The sequence below is a fragment of the Ailuropoda melanoleuca genome, chromosome 4 (assembly GCF_002007445.2).
Source record: "Ailuropoda melanoleuca isolate Jingjing chromosome 4, ASM200744v2, whole genome shotgun sequence".
In the NCBI taxonomy this organism is placed as follows: domain Eukaryota; kingdom Metazoa; phylum Chordata; class Mammalia; order Carnivora; family Ursidae; genus Ailuropoda; species Ailuropoda melanoleuca.
In genome coordinates, this window is record NC_048221.1 from 51,880,755 (window position 1) to 51,899,483 (window position 18,729).

At 36.0% G+C, this 18,729-nt stretch overlaps 1 protein-coding gene across 2 annotated transcripts in view; it reads left to right on the forward strand.

Moving 5' to 3' along the window:
- Positions 1-18,729, forward strand: part of PPARG (peroxisome proliferator activated receptor gamma) — a 127,230-nt gene that overhangs the window by 48,197 nt on the left and 60,304 nt on the right. Inside the window, exon 1 of one of the 2 annotated variants that reach the window (XM_034658791.1) lies at positions 7,946-8,833. The exons of the other annotated variant lie outside the window; for it this stretch is intronic. Coding sequence (XP_034514682.1) covers positions 8,680-8,833 — 154 coding nt within the window. The 5' untranslated portion in view covers positions 7,946-8,679. Of the gene's footprint in view, positions 1-7,945; positions 8,834-18,729 lie in introns of those variants that run through there. 2 annotated transcript variants of the gene reach the window in all.

The window sequence follows — 18,729 nt, forward strand, 5'->3', positions numbered from 1 at the left end:
TCCCAAAGGAAAGCCCTACCTTATCGGAAAAGGGCAGCTAACAGATGCAGACGGAGTGATAGAATTAGAAAAGCTTCATTTTATAAACTCAAAGTATTGATTCAGGAGAAGATTATTAAATGTGTTAAAATCTTTAAATGAGTGATTGATGAAACTGAACAGCCATATATGCCAAAGTCACGGCACACAGATTACTTTCTAGTTGCAAGGAGAAAAAAGTAACCTTACAGTGGAAAGATCTGACTGTCGTCATTCTAAATTAGTAGTTGATCTTAGCATCATCATTGGTCAATCATATGCTGTGTCTCTGATGTGATCAAACAAGAAGTCTAGAACATTACCTATGTTACATTCAAGTAAAAAATGTTTAACTTGAATTCATAGATCTTTAAATATAACACCCAGTTTGTAAATAACACAGGGATAGAGAAACAAGCTAAATGATACCACGAGAAAGCAACTAGACGAATCCAGAGGGTGAAACATTCTACATGATAACTGGACTGATCTCTTCAACCAGTCAGTGGCCTTAAAATTAAGGAAAGTCTTTTAAAAAGACTTAAGGGACATATTACCAGATGCATTTCATCATCCTGGATTAGATTCAGGTTTGGAACAAACCAGCTGTAAAGGAACATTTTGGGTCAGCTGGGGGAATTTTGGCTGTGGACTGGATATTATTGGACTGGATATTATGTGAAATGAACATTTACAAAGTGGAAAGATGAAGATTATTGACTTGAAGAAACAGGTTGCCACTACTAAGTACCATATCTCATTTTTATTTAAAAAATACAAATACTGTATGTATGTACTCAAGTATATGGAAATACATATGCTTAGAAAAAGAACCAGTGAGAGAAACACAGTTCAACATTGATGATCTCTGAGTACTAGAAATAATTTAGTTTTTAGATTTTTAACAACGAACGTAGACTGGTTCTGTAATAATAAAAGGTTATTAAACAACATGCAGAAAAGCAACAGTGTACTTTGTCCTTTAAGGAAAATAAATATGTTTCCTTTGAGGAAAGAGGGTACAAAGACTAGAAAACACTTTCTTATCTTTCAGAAACATCTGGTAATAGTTTGTGGCTGTAAAGCTTTGCCTATTTGTCTTCAGTTGGTGTGGTGTAGTCAGACAGACCTGGCTTTGAATTCAGAATCTGCCGATTACAAGCATTTTTACTTTTGGCAAGTCACCTTATTTCTCTAAACCTTTCTTTTCTCATCTGAAAGAATAATTTTGAGAACTAAAGGCAATTGAAATAAATCAGTGCCTGGAACAGAATAGGCTCCCAAAATTATAATATTATGAATTCTTATCATCAAAAATTTAAATCTTACACATGACAACTTGATTAATAAAGTAATAAAAAGCAGTCATCAACTGACATTGCTATTGCCTTTATTTTTTTAAGTGAAGTTCTTCTTCTGGGATAACTTTAGACTGACAAAGAAGTTGAAGACGTGTTACAGAAAGTTCCCATATAACTGCCACCCAGTTTCTCCTGTTGTTGACGTTTTATATTACCTGCTGTTGCTTTTAAGTATGTTCCATGAACGTAAATAAGTTTCATGGAGAAATAGTATCCAAGTAGAGTATGGAATCTTCAAAAACAAGTATGAATTTTACAAGTTCACTTAGTAGAAGTAGACCATTTTATTCATGATAGCATTTACAGAGTTGATAGAAGATAAAGTAAAACTTTATGACCCAACCCCGTTACCATGTTCCATATTGAAGCCCTATTCGGTACTTGCTATTATTTTCTTGTTCTGCTTTGAATAACCTCCCAGTGGCATTGTTGAATTTCAGATGAGGTTAAAAAAACACCATACAGCTCTAACGTACTTAAAAAAAAAAATAGAGTGTTATTACCTCAAAGTTTTTCTATAGTAAAAACTATGGAAATTTTCATGTAGTAATTTTGTCATTTTTGTAAGAACAAGGAACTGTCAGTAGAAAAGACAACTGTTTCTACCAGAAGAACTCCAGAATGCTAGGATGACTCTTAAAGAATACATGAATGAGGCAAAAGGACATCTGTCAGCAAAATGAATTCCTGAATTGATTGCTCAAATATTACTGAATTTTATTTACCAAGTTGTTACTAAGTACTTACTTTGTAGAAAGCAAAGTCTCTCAACTCTGTGATGAACTATGGCAATCTCATTGGTGATTCATGCACATTAAGTGAATCATATCATAGTACAAATGCTTTCATGCTGATAGACTTCTAACATAATTGTTGGCATTAAGGGTAATGGATCGGAACAATGTATTTGAACATTTTATTGCATCATTTTCATGACAGAGCACAGTTTGGTGCTTTGGACTGGGAATGAAGAAACCTGATGTTTAGTTCAAACTCGGCTCTTAAGTATCTGGGTAATACCTTGGGCAAATCATTTCATTTTTCTGGAACTCATTTTCCTTATGTGAAAAAGTAAAAGAGTTTGAATATATTAATCTCCCTGGTATTAAGTTTTATAAGTCTGTGATCTCAATAATCCATGTATTTCCTTTGGTGCAGTTACAGAACTGGTCAATTGTTAATTTTACATAAACTGAACTTGTATATAGCACTGTGGTTCTGAGCTTGCTTTAGTATGTTTGGGGAATTCTAGTATGGTTCACCAGTGATAAGATATGTTACCTAGGGAATCTCCATACAACTGATCTTGAAAAATTAATTGTTAAAATCTGAACAATGAAGAAAATATGTTTTAGAGGTTTAGGATTTTACACAATATAAATCTGGGTCTGTTGATAATACAACCCATGGTATCTTATCATGCTAGAAACCACATTAGTGGAGAACTTCAGATACTATAGGCAAAGACAAGTTAACATAGTTTAGGTGGGATGTCTTTGGTTCAAAGGTACGGGAATTTGAAAAGTGTTTAGTTGATCCCTAAAAAGTAGTTAGACAGGTTAGGCTCTTTTTCAGGTATTACTGGCAAGTTAACTTTTGAAGGGGAGAAAGAAATTTTCAGTTGGCTTTTCTTTAAATCAAAATGGTATATTAGTTTGAAATATTAATCCTGTATAGAAAATGTTACTTTTTGAAAGTCTGAACTAAATTATAGTTTTTGAATAAAGAAGAATGGACTTCGCCTTTAAAAAAAATAATAATAACACAGATGTTCTCACCGGCAGCCTTCCTTTTTCTCTTTCCATGGAAGTACCGGGCTTGCTGTGATGGTCGCAGTGGAATTTACATCTCAGGATATTTGTTCCTCTGCTAGGCTTGCGTCCCATTGGAACATCATTTCTTCCATGTTGTGTCCCCCGTGACTATGAAGAAACCCTGAATTGATGCAAGCACAGCTAGAAGATAGAGTTCCGAGCCAACTTTAATTGCTGTAGGAAAAGGCAGCAGTTCTGGGTAGGGACTGCTGAGCCTAGGTAGTCATTCTGCTTGTTCGCGATTATCTGGTGTCCTTTGGAGTACCACAGAGAAATGTCTTGTTGGAACAAGAAGAAAACTGATGTTGTCAGTTCATTAGGTCTCTAAACTCTTCCTTGAGTGATCCTTGTGAGACAGATGTGCAAGCAGCTGTTCTATCAAGATTCTCGACATGAACAAAAATAATAAACATGTGTTCTGTGCGAACTAGAGACACTGAGCTAGGCTCTAGAGATACAAAGAGGTGTTCGATCTTGTTCTCCCAAGGAGCTCCTAACCTTTAGGGGCCAGCATAAGTATTCACAGCGCTTGAAGCATTAAATGAAGCAGCTTTTAAAATGGGGTTATAACAAAAGAAAAAATACTGTACACATGATTTTATACCAATACTAACATAGCTTATTTTACATAAAAGAAAAAGAAAGCAATTAAAGCAGTTTTAAAAATTCAATTTTACCCTTGAGAATTAAATCCAAATTTAACCTACAGCCAAAAAAAAGCAAGGTTTTAATTAGCTTTCAAGAGTAACGCAACACAAAGAGTATTTAATATTCTATTTAATGGATATATTTGATATAAATTATTTTAAACACTGAATAATGCTTTAAAAAACCTTGTACATATATAATATTACTATGACTTTATTAACTATGGATTTTTAGACATTCTCTTTGTTACTGAATCATGCACAGCTGTTATTAGTCCAGTTGCCTTCTCCTAAGTGTACTAAAATTTTGGGAGTTTTTTGGCTGAGTAATATTCAGATTCTTTTGGCTAAAGACAAGAATCATAAATAATACTGAAGACAAAATACTGAAGCATAGCCTTCTCAAATACCAAACTACATTTTTTTCAAGTGTCATAACAGAATTAAATAAGTTTTTCAGCTTCCTCACTATATGGCCATTCCTAATTATCTTCATTCTTTCTCTTGCTGTTCCTATCTACCCTACCCACAGTCGCATCCATACCCCTATGTCTCCAAAGTCCAAGAGGAGATGACCTTCTCAACTTTCCTATCACACAGATCCCTACATCCCTCATTAGAAGAAGCTGAGTTAGTTTTTGTGCAAGTGCATGATGAAGGTGGTCTTCTACCATTCCTCCTCACCCTGCTGAATTAGCAAGGACTAGCCTTCAAAGGGGGTTCTCCATGGGATGGAAAGCCATAGACTTCTTTGTACAGGTACCCTTTAGATGCAAAGTACTGATAACACAATTGGTATGCAGAACACCTAGACATGGTCTACAGCTCCAACATCTTACATTATAGTGCCATTTACTGGCATGCTCTTTTAAGTATCTTATTCTAACATCCCTTAGATTTTGATATTATGAAGAGTAGAACACTGGGAAATCTTAAGGCCTTGAAGATAGAAATGATCACATGCATGTCAAAGCTCTCATAAATTTTCTGTTGATCATATACTGTCCAATGATAGGAATGACTTTATTTAAGCAGATGTATTATTTCTGATATCAGTTCATACTAATTGACCTTCAAAGTTAAGTGTGCTAAAAGATCACTCTTTTAGGTATATTTGGATAATTTTGGTAAATATAGTTAAATATAAACTTATTGAGAAAGGAACTTTGGATTATTAATGAATTTATCTCCTATACCTAGAATAATATCTGGCATTCAGAAGGTGTTTGGTGACTATTTGAGGAATACATGGGTGGATCACTGTAAAATAAAAAAAGTCTTTTCAGTATCTCAGGACAAAGCACATTTCTAATTAGATACAAATGGGATTGGCTCCATTTATTTTTGTCCATTTTCATATCCACGGTGAACAAGTTATTTCTCAAGTGACCTGGTGCTACAGTGTGATACAAAATATTAAAATATTGTTACTGAGGTGCCTGGATGGCTCAGTCAGTTGAGCGTTGGACTCTTGGTTTCAGCTCAGGTCATGATCTCAGGTTCCTGGGATTGAGCCCTCTGTGGCTCCAACTAAGCTGGGAATCTGCTTAAGATTCTCTCCTTCTCCCTCTGCCCCTCCCCCCACTCACATACACACACACACACACACTCTCTCTCTCTTAAATAAATGAATCTTAAAAATTAATAGTTACTAACATAAAAAGTATGATTAAAAATCCACATTGTGTATTTTGTTAGTAACTTGGGGTGTTTTCTATATTGCTTGATATGCTGTCAAGAGTTTAGGTAACATTTATGGAGCCTACAGTCCATACGTTGATAAAAGTTGTTGATAAATTTGTAATTTTTGCCTATTGACTATTTTTGAAATCCACAAGATAAGAACACATCCATCTTGTTCATTAAGCCAGCACCTAACTCAAGACCTGCCAATATAGTCTGATTTTTTTTACCAATAAACGTTTGTTGAACAAATAAATGAGTGAAATACAGTGAATAGGACAGGTTGTTGCTCTCAAATAATACCGTCCAAGGGGAATAGATGCCGTTAGATTCAGATGTTAGGGAATGATGAGCTGTTAGTAGTAATTCTATATTTGAATAGCTGAAGCACAGTGTGAGTGAGAAGTGTTAGGGGGTTGAAAAGGATAGCTACGACAGTAGACGGACAAGTTGAATGGCATCTGAGGGGGGAAGAAAGAGAATAGAAATAATAGTAGGTGAAGAATCCAGTTAGTCCCTTTGATGATAGTTGGAAAGAACGGATCTGTGTATTGCCTGAATAGCAGAAGAGATAACTGTACAACTGGAGGTCCAGCTTAATGCCATTGGCCTCAGAAACTAAACTGAGATCCACAGATAGAATTATGTGGCATGAGTGACCTACGTCATCATTGAAGAAATGTAGGAATAAGAGAGAAAAAGGCATTGAGAAACTCCCCACACCAATTACATATCCATGGGTATTGAAAAACGAATGACACAGTTATTGACTAATATTCCTTGAAAGAGTTAACATACTTTCCCCTTAATTCACCCTATACACTGTCCCTGTGGTGATTGGTTTATTAAAAGAGGTAATTTAGACACTTATAAGAGTAGAAGTTGGGGAAGGTCAATATTAGGCTCGCCAGGGAATTAGATACCTAAAAACCCAGGTTCTAGTTCCACATCTGTCACTACCTATCTGTTTAACCTGGAGAGTGTACTTGTCTTTTGGGGGCGTTTTTTTCTCATTAACAGAGTGTTAGACTTTTATAAAGAGTTTCACTCTAAAGTGGTATCCTTCCTCCTGTTTTGTCCTTTTTTTTTTTTTTTAAGATTTTACTTACTTACTTGGGAGAGAGCAGAAGCAGAAGGAGCAGGAGAGGGAGAAGCAGGCTCCCCTCTGAGCAGGGAGTCCGATGTGGGGCTCAATCCCAGGATCCTGGGATCATGACCTGAGCCGAAGGCAGACACCCAACCGACTGAGCTACCACGGAGCCCCAAATTTTATTTATTTATTTGAGAGAGAGAGCATGATTGGGGGAGGAGGAACAGAAGGAGAAGAAGAAGCAGGCTTCACGCTGAGTGGGGAGCCCGACGCGGGGCTTGATCCTAGGACCCTGGGCTGAAGGTAGCCACTTAACAGACTGAGCCACCCCGGCACCCCCCATTTTGTCTCTATACTCTGGCATAATCTTAACATTTTAATAAACTTTTTTTAAGTTGGAGAGACATTGGAATCTGAGAGCAAGAATGGGGAGAGGATAGGGAATTGAGGAAGAAACTGCCATTTCATAGGAAGAAAGCTAAAATTTGCCAGACTCAAGCACATCTTGGGACATTGAGGAGTATCTGTAAGCAGAATGGGGCTTAAATTTTTGCTCTGTTTTATTAACACGAAGGAAATTGTGCTGACTTCTAGAATTGATTTTGATCTATCATTATATTCAACCAAAAATCTTAGACTAGTCACACTTTTAACTGTTATCATTGTGTCCGTAATACAAGGAAATTTCCCAGCATTGAGAGGGAAGGAGAAACTCCTTTATTGAGAGGTCAGGTTGAATATAGACAAAACTAGTTCTACACACCTGTAATTAACTCAGTCATTTGGACTGTCAAGAAGCTTGCTTTAACTTGAACCATACATACCTTGGTAAAAGTTTTTTTGTTTTTAAAGGTTTTTAAGCAATACAAATGCCCAACTCTCCACTTTATTCTGTGCCGTTGAGACCCAGTATGCATTTTCCCCACCACGCTGTTGCTCCATGATTAACAGGGAAACTTTTGTTAGTCCCCTTGCAGGATGACCAGTTACTCAATGTAGGTGAAACAGAATGAAACTTATTCCACTCGGGGGAACACTGGGATAAGTCTAAGAGAACGATTGCCATCTGATACATCGCCCTATGTGGGGGCATCTTGATTAAATCCACAAGTCACTGCAATTCTATCAGGCCACTTATGGGACAAGTGGAGACCTGCTTCCACACTGAAGTTTGGCACTGCTTGTGTTTCTCCTTGCCAAAAAGGGCAAAGGACTTGAGCAAGAAGCCAACTTTTTCCTGATTACAAAACTGACCACAGTTCCTTGCCAGCCTATCAGTGTGAGTCTGGTTTTTTTTTTTTTTTCCTGCTAATGCATTATTCTTCTCAGAGAGAACTCTACTTCTTCTATGATGACATGGCATTTATCATTTAAACATCAACTACGTTCATACCTTGGTGCAACGTTGCTGCCTCTGGTAGTGATGGATAATCTTAATCATCTAGTTTTTAAAAAGCAAACCCTGGTAGATCAAATCTAAACTGTATCTCTCAACTATTTAATCTTGCAGAATTTGTCAGTATCATTTTGGCCTTTGTCAAGTGGCGGGACAAATGCCTCAGAATATAACATTTCAGTAGCATGCTGATGCCAAATTTTAAAATACAAGGACATGTTTGAATTAAATAGTTTTCTTCGGATAATATGATTAAAGATTGAATCAGGGACGGGCAGCTAGAAAAAAAACTTTGTCCAAGTAAGTTTATTGGTATTTCATAACTCAGAGATGTAGTTTCCCATTTAAGAAGCAATCGAAAACTGAACGATCTCTGCTCTGATAGCTCCAAATACTGTACAACTCACGCCCCTCACAAGACATAGAGCATGTGGGTCACTGGCGAGACAGTGTGGCAATGTTTTCCTTGTAATGTACCAAGTCTTGCCAAAGCAGTGAGCAACATTATGACACAATATTTGTTCACAGCTGGCTCTCTAACAGGACAGTGCCAGCCAATTCAGGCCTGGTCCTTTGTGATTTATTCCCACCTCTCCGAAATATTGGAAACTGATGTCTTAACTCATTGGTTGTGTTCACAAGTTCTATTACTGCAAGTCGTTTTCTTTTAATGGATTGGTCTTTTGCAAGAAAGAGACAAAATATCAGTGTGAATTACAGCAAATCCCTCTTCCATGATGTTATGGGTGAAACTCTGGGAGATTCTCTTATTGACCCAGAAAGCGATTCCTTTGCTGATACACTGTCTGCAAGCACTTCACAAGGTAAAGTCAATTCCAGATATGGCTATTGGGTTACTTTGGGCATTTATGGAATGGTAAAATTGCTCTTGTAGTTTATTTTCCAAGTTATATTCTAATAGAAGATGTGTATAGCCCAGAATTTTAATGCCTAGTTTGCTGTGTTAGTGTTCACTAACAAGCATCAGAACTTTGAAAAAGGAACCTAAACTTATCCATATTTATCTCTGTGCATGGCTCCCATTTCCTGAATTGTAAGCATTAAGGGTGTATTTATATTTTTAAAAATCCTATTCATTTTTACTTCCTGGGTTTATATGTGTTTCCCAAATATACTTAAGGTCTTTTTAGAATACCCAAGGGGTCCTTTTCTCCCGTTTTACACTCTTATATGGTAGATAACTCTCAGGCAGTTTTTATCCCTCCTACAGCGTTTTTATTCCTCTTAAAGCTCTCTCAGCATGTTTAGTTCTACTTTGAAATCTAGATATTTGTACATTTTACCTCTCCCAAAGAATTGAATGCTTCCAGAGTGTAGGACCAACTTATAATCTTCTCTGTATTTCTTGGGATAGCTAGCATATTGCCTAATGCTTGTAGAATTTATTGTGGGGCCTCGGAAAATGTCTTTTCCAAGCATTTCATTTTATACATAAAGAAAACAACATCCCTAAATGTCTACTGTGTGCTAAGGAACTAATTAGCTGTCACTTGTACTCAGACATATAAGATTCAAGCAGATACCTCATTTTTCAAAATTCCTTTCTTGGCCATTGCAAAATATAAGTTCTTCATTTCTACAGCTCCTTCTACTGGAGTTTCTTAGCACAGCTTCTCTTTTATTTCTGTATTTCTATTTTTTTTCTCATAGATACCACATAAAAATAGATTGTGTTAACGGGTGTGATTTTTGTTTTATAAGTGCTAAAGCATTACAGTTAAGTCGCTTCGTTGTTGAAATGAATGGCTTTACATTTTAATGTTTTAATTTTTCTGGAAGCCTGAACCTTGAACATATTATTCACATATTATTTTTGTTAAAACATCAGGCTGTTTAAAAATTAAGAAAAAATATTTCCTGAAATACTATTTCATTCTATTATGGTGATTTGATACAGTATATATATATCTGTCATCTGAGCCTCTTAAATAGGAGTTTGGTTTCATTATATGATATAAAAATCTATTATTCTATTTTTCTAAAAGCCATAAAAATTATTGCTGTCTTTCTCCAGTTGCCAATTTAGCCTGCATCAGGGCAGAATGTCCTAGCTATACTGTGAAATAGTTCTTGAGTCAAAATTCGGTGATTTTGTCTGTTTGCAAAGAATGTGTCCAGAATGTAGTGCAACAAATATTTTAGGTTAACTGAGGAAAAGTACTGTTTATGGCAAGAGATAGTTATGTGATTCAAGTCAGATTTCATTCTGTACTAATCTCTACATGTTTATGCCTTGAATTTGCCCTGGGTTTAATTGTTTTGAGTCTCAAATCCCTTCCAAAAGACTAACTCAGGACTCTTCTTCTTAATTAACATGGTACAGAATAGAATTATAAGCAATTAAGAAATTATATATTGTACAAATTATTTAACTTTTGTTTATATAGTCTCTGATTATTTCTTATTCGCAAGTGTTGTTTTTCTCTTAAAAATATTATTCCTAAAGGCCAAAGACCTATGGTTGTTAACTTCAGTTGCATTTTGTAGATGACCACTATTTACTCCACCCTTGCCAAAACAAACAGACAAACTTGTAATTGGACATATAATCATCATTAGCTATTTGAGGCCATCAGAGATGAAACACTGTAGAGTTTAGGTATTTGGCTTTAATACAGTAATTAATTTAGGTGCTCCTTCTTCCTTACTATAGGCAAGGTGGGATTGGGGGTTGTTGCAAGTAGCTGAGTGCTACTTTGAAGAGAAAGTGGTTTGTTGAGTATGAATGATGCACATGTCCAAGCTATATTGATCATATTCATGAGATTCAAAAATGTGTGTAGCCACTATGCCCAAAGAGGAGTTCTGTGCTTTTTCCTGGGCTCCATTATCACTGTGACCACCCCCCCTCCCTTTATCTTATTTCCCTATTTTCAGCATGAGCTCCTCAAGTAACCCCAAGTAACCCCATGCTGGCTCTGAAACCATTTCTACTAGTAAAACTTGGCAAGATCAAAGGGAAGCTTCCACAAACTAAAGCTGAATATGCCTCCTGCTTTTAGTGCCAGACTCAGTCCTGTGTGAATTCTATAATTTTAAAGTGTTGCACCAGAGCATTGAAAGATGATGACACGCTTGTCCTTTGGAGCTGATTGAGCAATGGAAATATGCCTTGGAGACATGATAAATGCTGCAATAGACAATCCTTTGAAACGAGCGCCTCTCCTGAGATAGGAGTGAGTGATTGATTGCCCGCCATTTTTATTGAGGGATACTTAAACTGTGTCTCTGTGACTCTAGGCAACTATATATTTGGAAGCATTTGAATAATTGACCAAAGTTTTCACCTTTCTAGAGGTTTTAAGGGACCCAGGTAGTATCAGGGCATGTAACTACCAGTTGTGTCTTGGCCATGTACGTTCCGTGTGAATTTGAGTAAGTCATTTATCCTCTCTTCCCTCTATTTCCACATATAGCAACAGAAATACAGTGTTATTGCAGGGATTAAATGACACAATATTTGCGAAAGCACATCTGAAGTCCTATATAGAGTTTATTGTTTTGGTCTTCTGGTATTAATCACTTATGGATGAAATCGAAGACATGTAATGTCCTAAATTGGAACCATTTTAAAGAATCTGTGGGGGGAAACTGTACAATTCTTTGTGCATCAAAATAAGTGGCAGTTTTTGAGTGAGATGAGGCTTTTGCATGACCTCCCATGAATGTTTTGATAAGGAAATAATCATACTCAGAGAAAGCATCTTTCTGTCTGATTTTTTTTTTAAATGGGGCAGTTATCTCCCACTTTTGTTAATGTTTGTTTCAGAAAAGATTGAATTTCCAAAAGCTGAAATCATTCTTTGGCCCTAAATGAAAGCAATGATTGCAAGTTTTCTTCTCTGAGACGTTGAAAAACTATCTTAGACTATAATATTCTTTATGATGAAGATTTAGGTAATTGACACAGCTCTGAATTTCATAATCACACACCAGTAATAATTCAGGGCCTTTTTCTAGAATTTTACTATTGTCCATACTAATTTTTTTTAGTACAGCTCTATTTTATCATTTATTCTCCGATTTAACCGTTCATATCTCTTTTCTGATCACCAGGACTTAGTAGATTTGCTAGATTTCCAGACTCTGAGAATCTCCTAACTATGTTTCCAAAAATTGTCCTTTCTCTTGTACTTCCCCCCAAATTATGAATTATAGGAAACACCAAAAACAAATGTCATGTATATTAGATGCTTACGAGAAAACACAGCATTTAAAAAAAATTTTTTATTTATTTTTCCCCTGGCATCTCTAAGGAATACGACTTCTCTTGAAAGCTACCTGACAGCAATTATCCATTTAAACTGTTCATTGCAGTGTAAAACATAGGTTGTCAAATGGAAAACAATTTTTATAGCTCTGATAGTTTGTCATAGGTTACTATCTCTGTCAACATTCTCACCAATAACTTGAATAAGGTAACCCTTAGGAAATTCTAAAATCATCATAGCTCTTATAAAGCACATATTCTTTGTATCAGAGGAAATATGAGCAGAGTAAATGTCTTCATTGTATTAAATCAACAGAACTGACATGGGTGCTGTTATTTTAGCTTCTTTAGGACATCTTTAAATTAGGCATAAGAAAGTTGTCCAGTAAATGCCCTATGTCCATCTCCTAGTGTTGAGTATTTGCAGAAATGTATGTGATAGTGAATCAGACTCATTTAGATGGAACTAAGTTTCTATAAACCTCTACTAGATTACCTTTTTTGTAGATACAGTTCTGCACCTGTAACTAATTTAGAGACACAGGAATTACATATGCATCTAATAGCAACTGCCATCAGCTCCAATAACCTCAGAATTAAGATCATGTGGTTATTTGAATACACAGTTTTTTAGACCCATATAATTTTTATCAGGTAAGAGATTTGCCAATGCAAGATCGAAGTTCCCACAAGTGGTGAATGGTTTGCATTATAAAGTAAATTTAAAAGTCAACTGTCAATTACCTGCATGTGTGTCATCCCTTATTACCTCATGCTGGGATTCCTGTACAGCATTTTAGTTGGCTTTCTAAATGAGAAACTTTCAGCCATCCAGTCCAATCTGCCAGATATGTGGTCCTCAAAGCCTATCAGACTTCTAGTATGGATTGAGCACCTACTACATACAAGTAGTGCACCATAGTGAACGTTGTGATGTCTGAACACCTCTGCCTACTTTCAGAGCTCTGTATAATCTGTTTCCACTTTGTGTATTTTATTTCCCTTCACACCCCAGAAAATGATCTGCCTTTTTCTACTTGGACTAATCACATTGTCCCAAGAATAAGCCAGACTCCCTCTTGCCTCTAAGCCTACCGCATCCTGGAATGCCTTTCCTAATTCTTCCACCTTTTCAAATCCTCCCTGTCCTTCAAGGTCAGGTTCAAGTAACCACATGACACGAGACCTCCTCTTAATACATTACTATTACTTGTAACTCTAAACTGAAAGTATGTTCAGAATACATCTCCTCTCCCCACTCCACTGCTAGCACCCTAATCCGAGACACTGTCTCTTGCCTAGATTGCTGTCCCACTCTTTGAAAGGTTGTCCTGCCTCTGCCCTCACCTCCCAAATGCCTGTCTCAGCCCATCATTCAGAGGGATCACGTTAAAATGTAAGTCAGATCTGTCACTCAGCTCACAACCCTACAGCAGCTCCTCACGTCACTTGGGATGGAAGTCCTGTCTGCCCCAGACCTCCCACCCCACCCGGTCCACCTCTCTGCCCTTTCCTCAGTCGGCTTCAGCCACACCGTCCTCCTTGCTGTTCCTCCCACATTCCAGACATGCTCCTGCCTTAGTGTATTTTCTCTAGTTCTTGCTCCTTCCTTGAACCCTCGTCCTCTGACATCTTCTTGTCAGCTCCTTCTAATCTTGGCTCAGATCTCACTTCTAGTAAGGACTGCCTCTACCCCTGCTGTTGTTGAATTATCTGTCCTCCCCACTGCCCTTTCCCTCCTCCTGCACCATAGTTTTATTTCTAAAGTATTCATCATCTTCTAACATAATGTATAATTTACTCATCTATTGTATTTATTGTCCACTTTCTCAAACTAACATATTAACCCCATAAAGGCAGAGGTCTTTGTCTAGTGTGCTCACGTGCTGGTATATCCCAAATGCCTAGGACATATTTGGTAAATGGCCGGTTTATTAATACTTGTTAAAATGAAAGAATAAAATCCTCTTTTCTGTGTTGGTATCACACTGTTTAGCCCTTAGTTGGAGACTGCCTGATACTATTTTCTGTTTCATATATTCCCCTAATTGAAATTATAGTTGTTGAGGATAAGACCGATGTTTTATCTTTTTTTAAAAGACTTTATTTATTTATTTATTTATTTGACTGAGAGATAGAGAGCACAAGTAGGCAGAGCGGCAGGCAGAGAGAGGGAGAAACAGGCTCTCCGCTGAGCAGGGAGCCTGACATGGGGCTCGATCCCAGGACCCCGGGATCATGACCTGAGCCGAGGGCAGACACTTAACTGACTGAGCCGCCCAGGTGCCCCAAGACCCATGTTTTATTCTCTTCTTTATTCCACAAGTATCTAACATATATTAGGTATCTAATAAGCTCTTACTGTTGACTTATTAATACCAAGCTGACCTGCTGCTATACCTCGCCAGCTCCTGAGGTCAGGCACTAGAAATATGTTCGATAAGTAAAAACAAAAGTTTAGTGTACATGCTAACATTACTCTAAAACCCATGCTGATATAAACAAGCCAACAATTATGAATGTTAAAAACCAGGTACAAATCTATTTTGAATGACGTATTATACAGTTATTTGCATCATATCCCTCTACTGCTTTGAATTATCATTAGTTGAATATTACTTGAATATTAATTTGAATATCACAGTTTGTGAATTATCCAAATGCCTGGCTTCTTTTGTAAGTCTGCCTACCTTTTGATACTTCCAGTACTCATTTGAACTTTTAAGAGACTGACTTGCTTGCAGTGCTAAGAAAAGCAACTTATTTGATTAAGTTACCAATATCCAATGTATGAAACACTTAGCACAGGGCCTAATATGTAAAAGGTGTCCAACAAATGTTTGTTTTTTCTTCTCACCCCTAAAATGGAAGTTACAACTTTGGGGCAGTATAGATTTTCTTTATCCATGCTATCAAAAGTTTTCTATTACTATAGTTAATTAAGTCAGACTTACTTCTTATTTGCTTACAATCTTTTCCTTAGCATTTTTCCCCAGAATACTTAGGTATTATCTGATAGATACATATTATTAATCATAGTTCCAGAAGAAAGAAACCCAGTTTCAATTTCTTGTTTTGGCAAAGAGCCAATGGCAAAACTCAGGAACAGAACAGCAGTTCTAATATTCTTCACAGGTCGACATGTGGGCACCATGTCTCAACTTACTTCGTTGAATTAAGTCCCTTCTTTTGGAAAAAGTAAAACATTCATTACTTGGCATTGCCAATTGAATATTTTAAATGTAAGATTGTTGGATATTACTTTACTTTTGTCTTACACTTTACCTAAAACCCTGACTTTAGTTTAGTTTCAAAAATTTAGACCTATTATATAGACCGTTTAGGTAAGTTTGCTTAATTGATTAAAATATGATGCTGAAAAGAACCTAATGTGTCAGTTTGATGTAAGTATGGCCAAATTTACATAGAAATCTCTGCATTCACAAAGAAATCTCTTTGCCACTGATATAACCACATCTTTAGCCAATTACGAGATATAAACAATTGACCCAAACAGATGACCCAATTGGCCAAGAAAGCAATCCAGTTTGCAAGCATATGTCCTAACACAAAATTTAATCATTTTGATATCATACTCATTTAGGCCTAAGGTAACTCAGGTAATATAAGGGTCATGCTGGATAGTAGAGACAAATATCTCTTCCTTGGAATATCTTTATCAATAATAGTCCAAATCCTAATCGTCCCACAGGGTCCTCCAAATTCAAAACCCTTCTCTACCATGTAGTTATCCCAGATTATTTCAGAACATGTTGGCCTTTTTCTCCTCTATATTTCAAGAGCACTTGTTGTTTCTATCACTAGTTTGGCCTCTATACTACCTTCTATTAGCAAAGATCTTTCACCTTGGTAAGCTTCTCAAGGTCAAGAACTACATTATAGTGTATTTCTTGTGAGGCCTGAAAAATACCTGGCACATAGTATTAGGCAGTTGGTTATCTTGATTTGAGATGGTTTGGGTTTTATATTACTGATCGAGCATGTACTGAGATTAAGATACTGAGAAAGGAAAATACCAAAGAAAAGTAAAACAAGGAGGGGCTTTGGGAAGGGATATACTGTAGTAAAATATGTTGATAACCCTTCTAAGACAAAAGTTGATGACATAGATTGTTGATAGAAGAAGAGTTAAATAATTACCATAAAGTTGGTGACTTGAGTTTAAGCCACAGACTTTCTTTCATTTAAATGGAATGTTTCAAAAGACAGCTCAGCTGATCCAAACGTGTTAACTTCGCAAACATAGGACTCCAGATGTAGGCATTAGTATTTGGGAAAATATTTCCTGCATTAAAAAAAAAAAATACAGGGCTCTTGTAAAGCAGAATAGGCCTTACATATAAGCCAAGCATATCTAAAACAAAAACATAATTTTTAATACTCTTTAGGATAAAATGTGCACCCTTTTAATTTTTTCCTTCCCTGTTTACACTGACTTGAGGACCTTAATTGAAGATGTGTTTAGCTTTTATTATACAATGAATCCAGTTAGAAATATAGATAGTTTGAGACTAATTTTAGTGCCATTTTATAACTTCTGAATAGAAAAATTCTTAAATAAATACACTAGAAATTCCATAACAATCTTTTTAACACAAATAAAAAAGTTTTTGTTGGCTTATGTGGTTGGTCTGCATGATTCCTTCTATCAAATTCCACTCCCAGAACCCCTGTTTACGTTTTTTATTGAAGTATAAAATACATAGAGAAAGGTATGTAAATCATTTTCACAAATGAGCAAATGTGTAATTCGCACTCAGATAAGGAAACAAAATAGTTCCAGCCCTCTGGAAGCCCTCTGACTCTTCTAATTTATAACCCATGGACTAGTTTGCCTGTTTTGGGATTTTATATGAATAGAATCATACATTGTTTACTCTTTAGTGTCTGGATTCTTTTGCTCAGCATTTTTTTGTTAATCACATTATTGAGTATAATTGCATTTCATTCCGTTACTGCATTTCATTTTGTGAATATATCACAATATATCTATCCTACTGTTGATGGGCATTCAGGTATTTTTCATTATTGCAAATAGTACAACTAGGAACATTCTCATATAGGTCTTTTAGTGAACAAGAGTACGCATTTCTGTTAGACGTATACATGGGCTATAGCATGTGTTCAGGTTTAAGAGACCCTACCAGACAGTTTTCAACACGGCTGTACCATTTACACCCAGCAGTGTCTGAATGTTCTGCTTGGTCCACATCTTTACTGGTACTTGACATTTTCTTTTTCATTTTAGCCATGCTAGTGGGTTTATGGTAGTATCACATTGTAATTTTTATTTCTCTTTCTCTGATAACTAAAAGGTTTAAGCAATTTAAAAATATACTTATTACCCATTTGGCTATTCTTTTTTGTGAAGCGCCTGTTCTTTTGCCCATTTTTATGAGTTTAGATAATGAGTTTAGATACTGAGTTCTAAAGCATAATTTGTCAAAAAAATAAATAAAAATAAATCATACTTTGTTAAATGTAAATATTGCAGGTATCTTCTCCCATACTGTGTATTGCTTTTTCATTTACTTAATAATCAGTTCTAATATTAAATATTGTCCGGGTGATCTAATCAGTGCTTTTCATGAAGTGTTTTATGAAGAAATCTTTGCCTACTCCGAGGTCGATGAAGCGTTATCCTAATTTTTATTTTAAAAACTCTTTTGTTTCCTATTTCACATTTAGATCTTCAATCCACATGGAACTGATTTTTGTGTATGTTTTAAGGTAGAGGTTGATTCACTTTTTTCCATTTCGATATATAGTTGACCTACTTCATATACTGACAGGGTCATCCTTTCCCCACTACACTACAGTGACATTTGGTCATAAACCAAGTTACCGTATTCTTGTGGGACTGATTCTGGACTTGCTCTCCTGTTGCATTGGTCTGTCTCTTTGCACTAATTAATGTATTGTCTTAATTACTGTAGTTTTATAGTTGGGTTTAATATCTGGTAGTAGAATCCTCCTCCAGTGCTGTTTTTCTCTTCAAGATTGCCTTGGCTATTCTTGGCTCTTTGAATTTCCATATAAATTTTAGACTCAGCATGTCACTTTCCACACAGAAATGCTAGTATTTTGATGGAATTTTTCTGAATCCATAAATAAATACGGAGAGAATTGACAGTTTTACAATATTGAGTATTCCAGTCCATGAACATAGTGTATCCCTTCATTTATTTAAATACTTTTTTAAAAATAATATTTTTGGGTTTTCATTATAGTCTTACACATATTTTGCTAGATTTTTCCCCCTAGGTATTTGATATTTTTGATGCTATTGTAAAAATCATTTTAAAATGTCATTTTCTGTTTGTTGCTGGCTTATAAAAATACAGTTCATTTTTGAATATTGATTGACCTTATATCCAGCAACTTGGCTAAATTCTCTTATTAATTGAAATGGGATATATATATATATACACACACATACAATCTTGTCATTTATGAGTATTGTTAGCT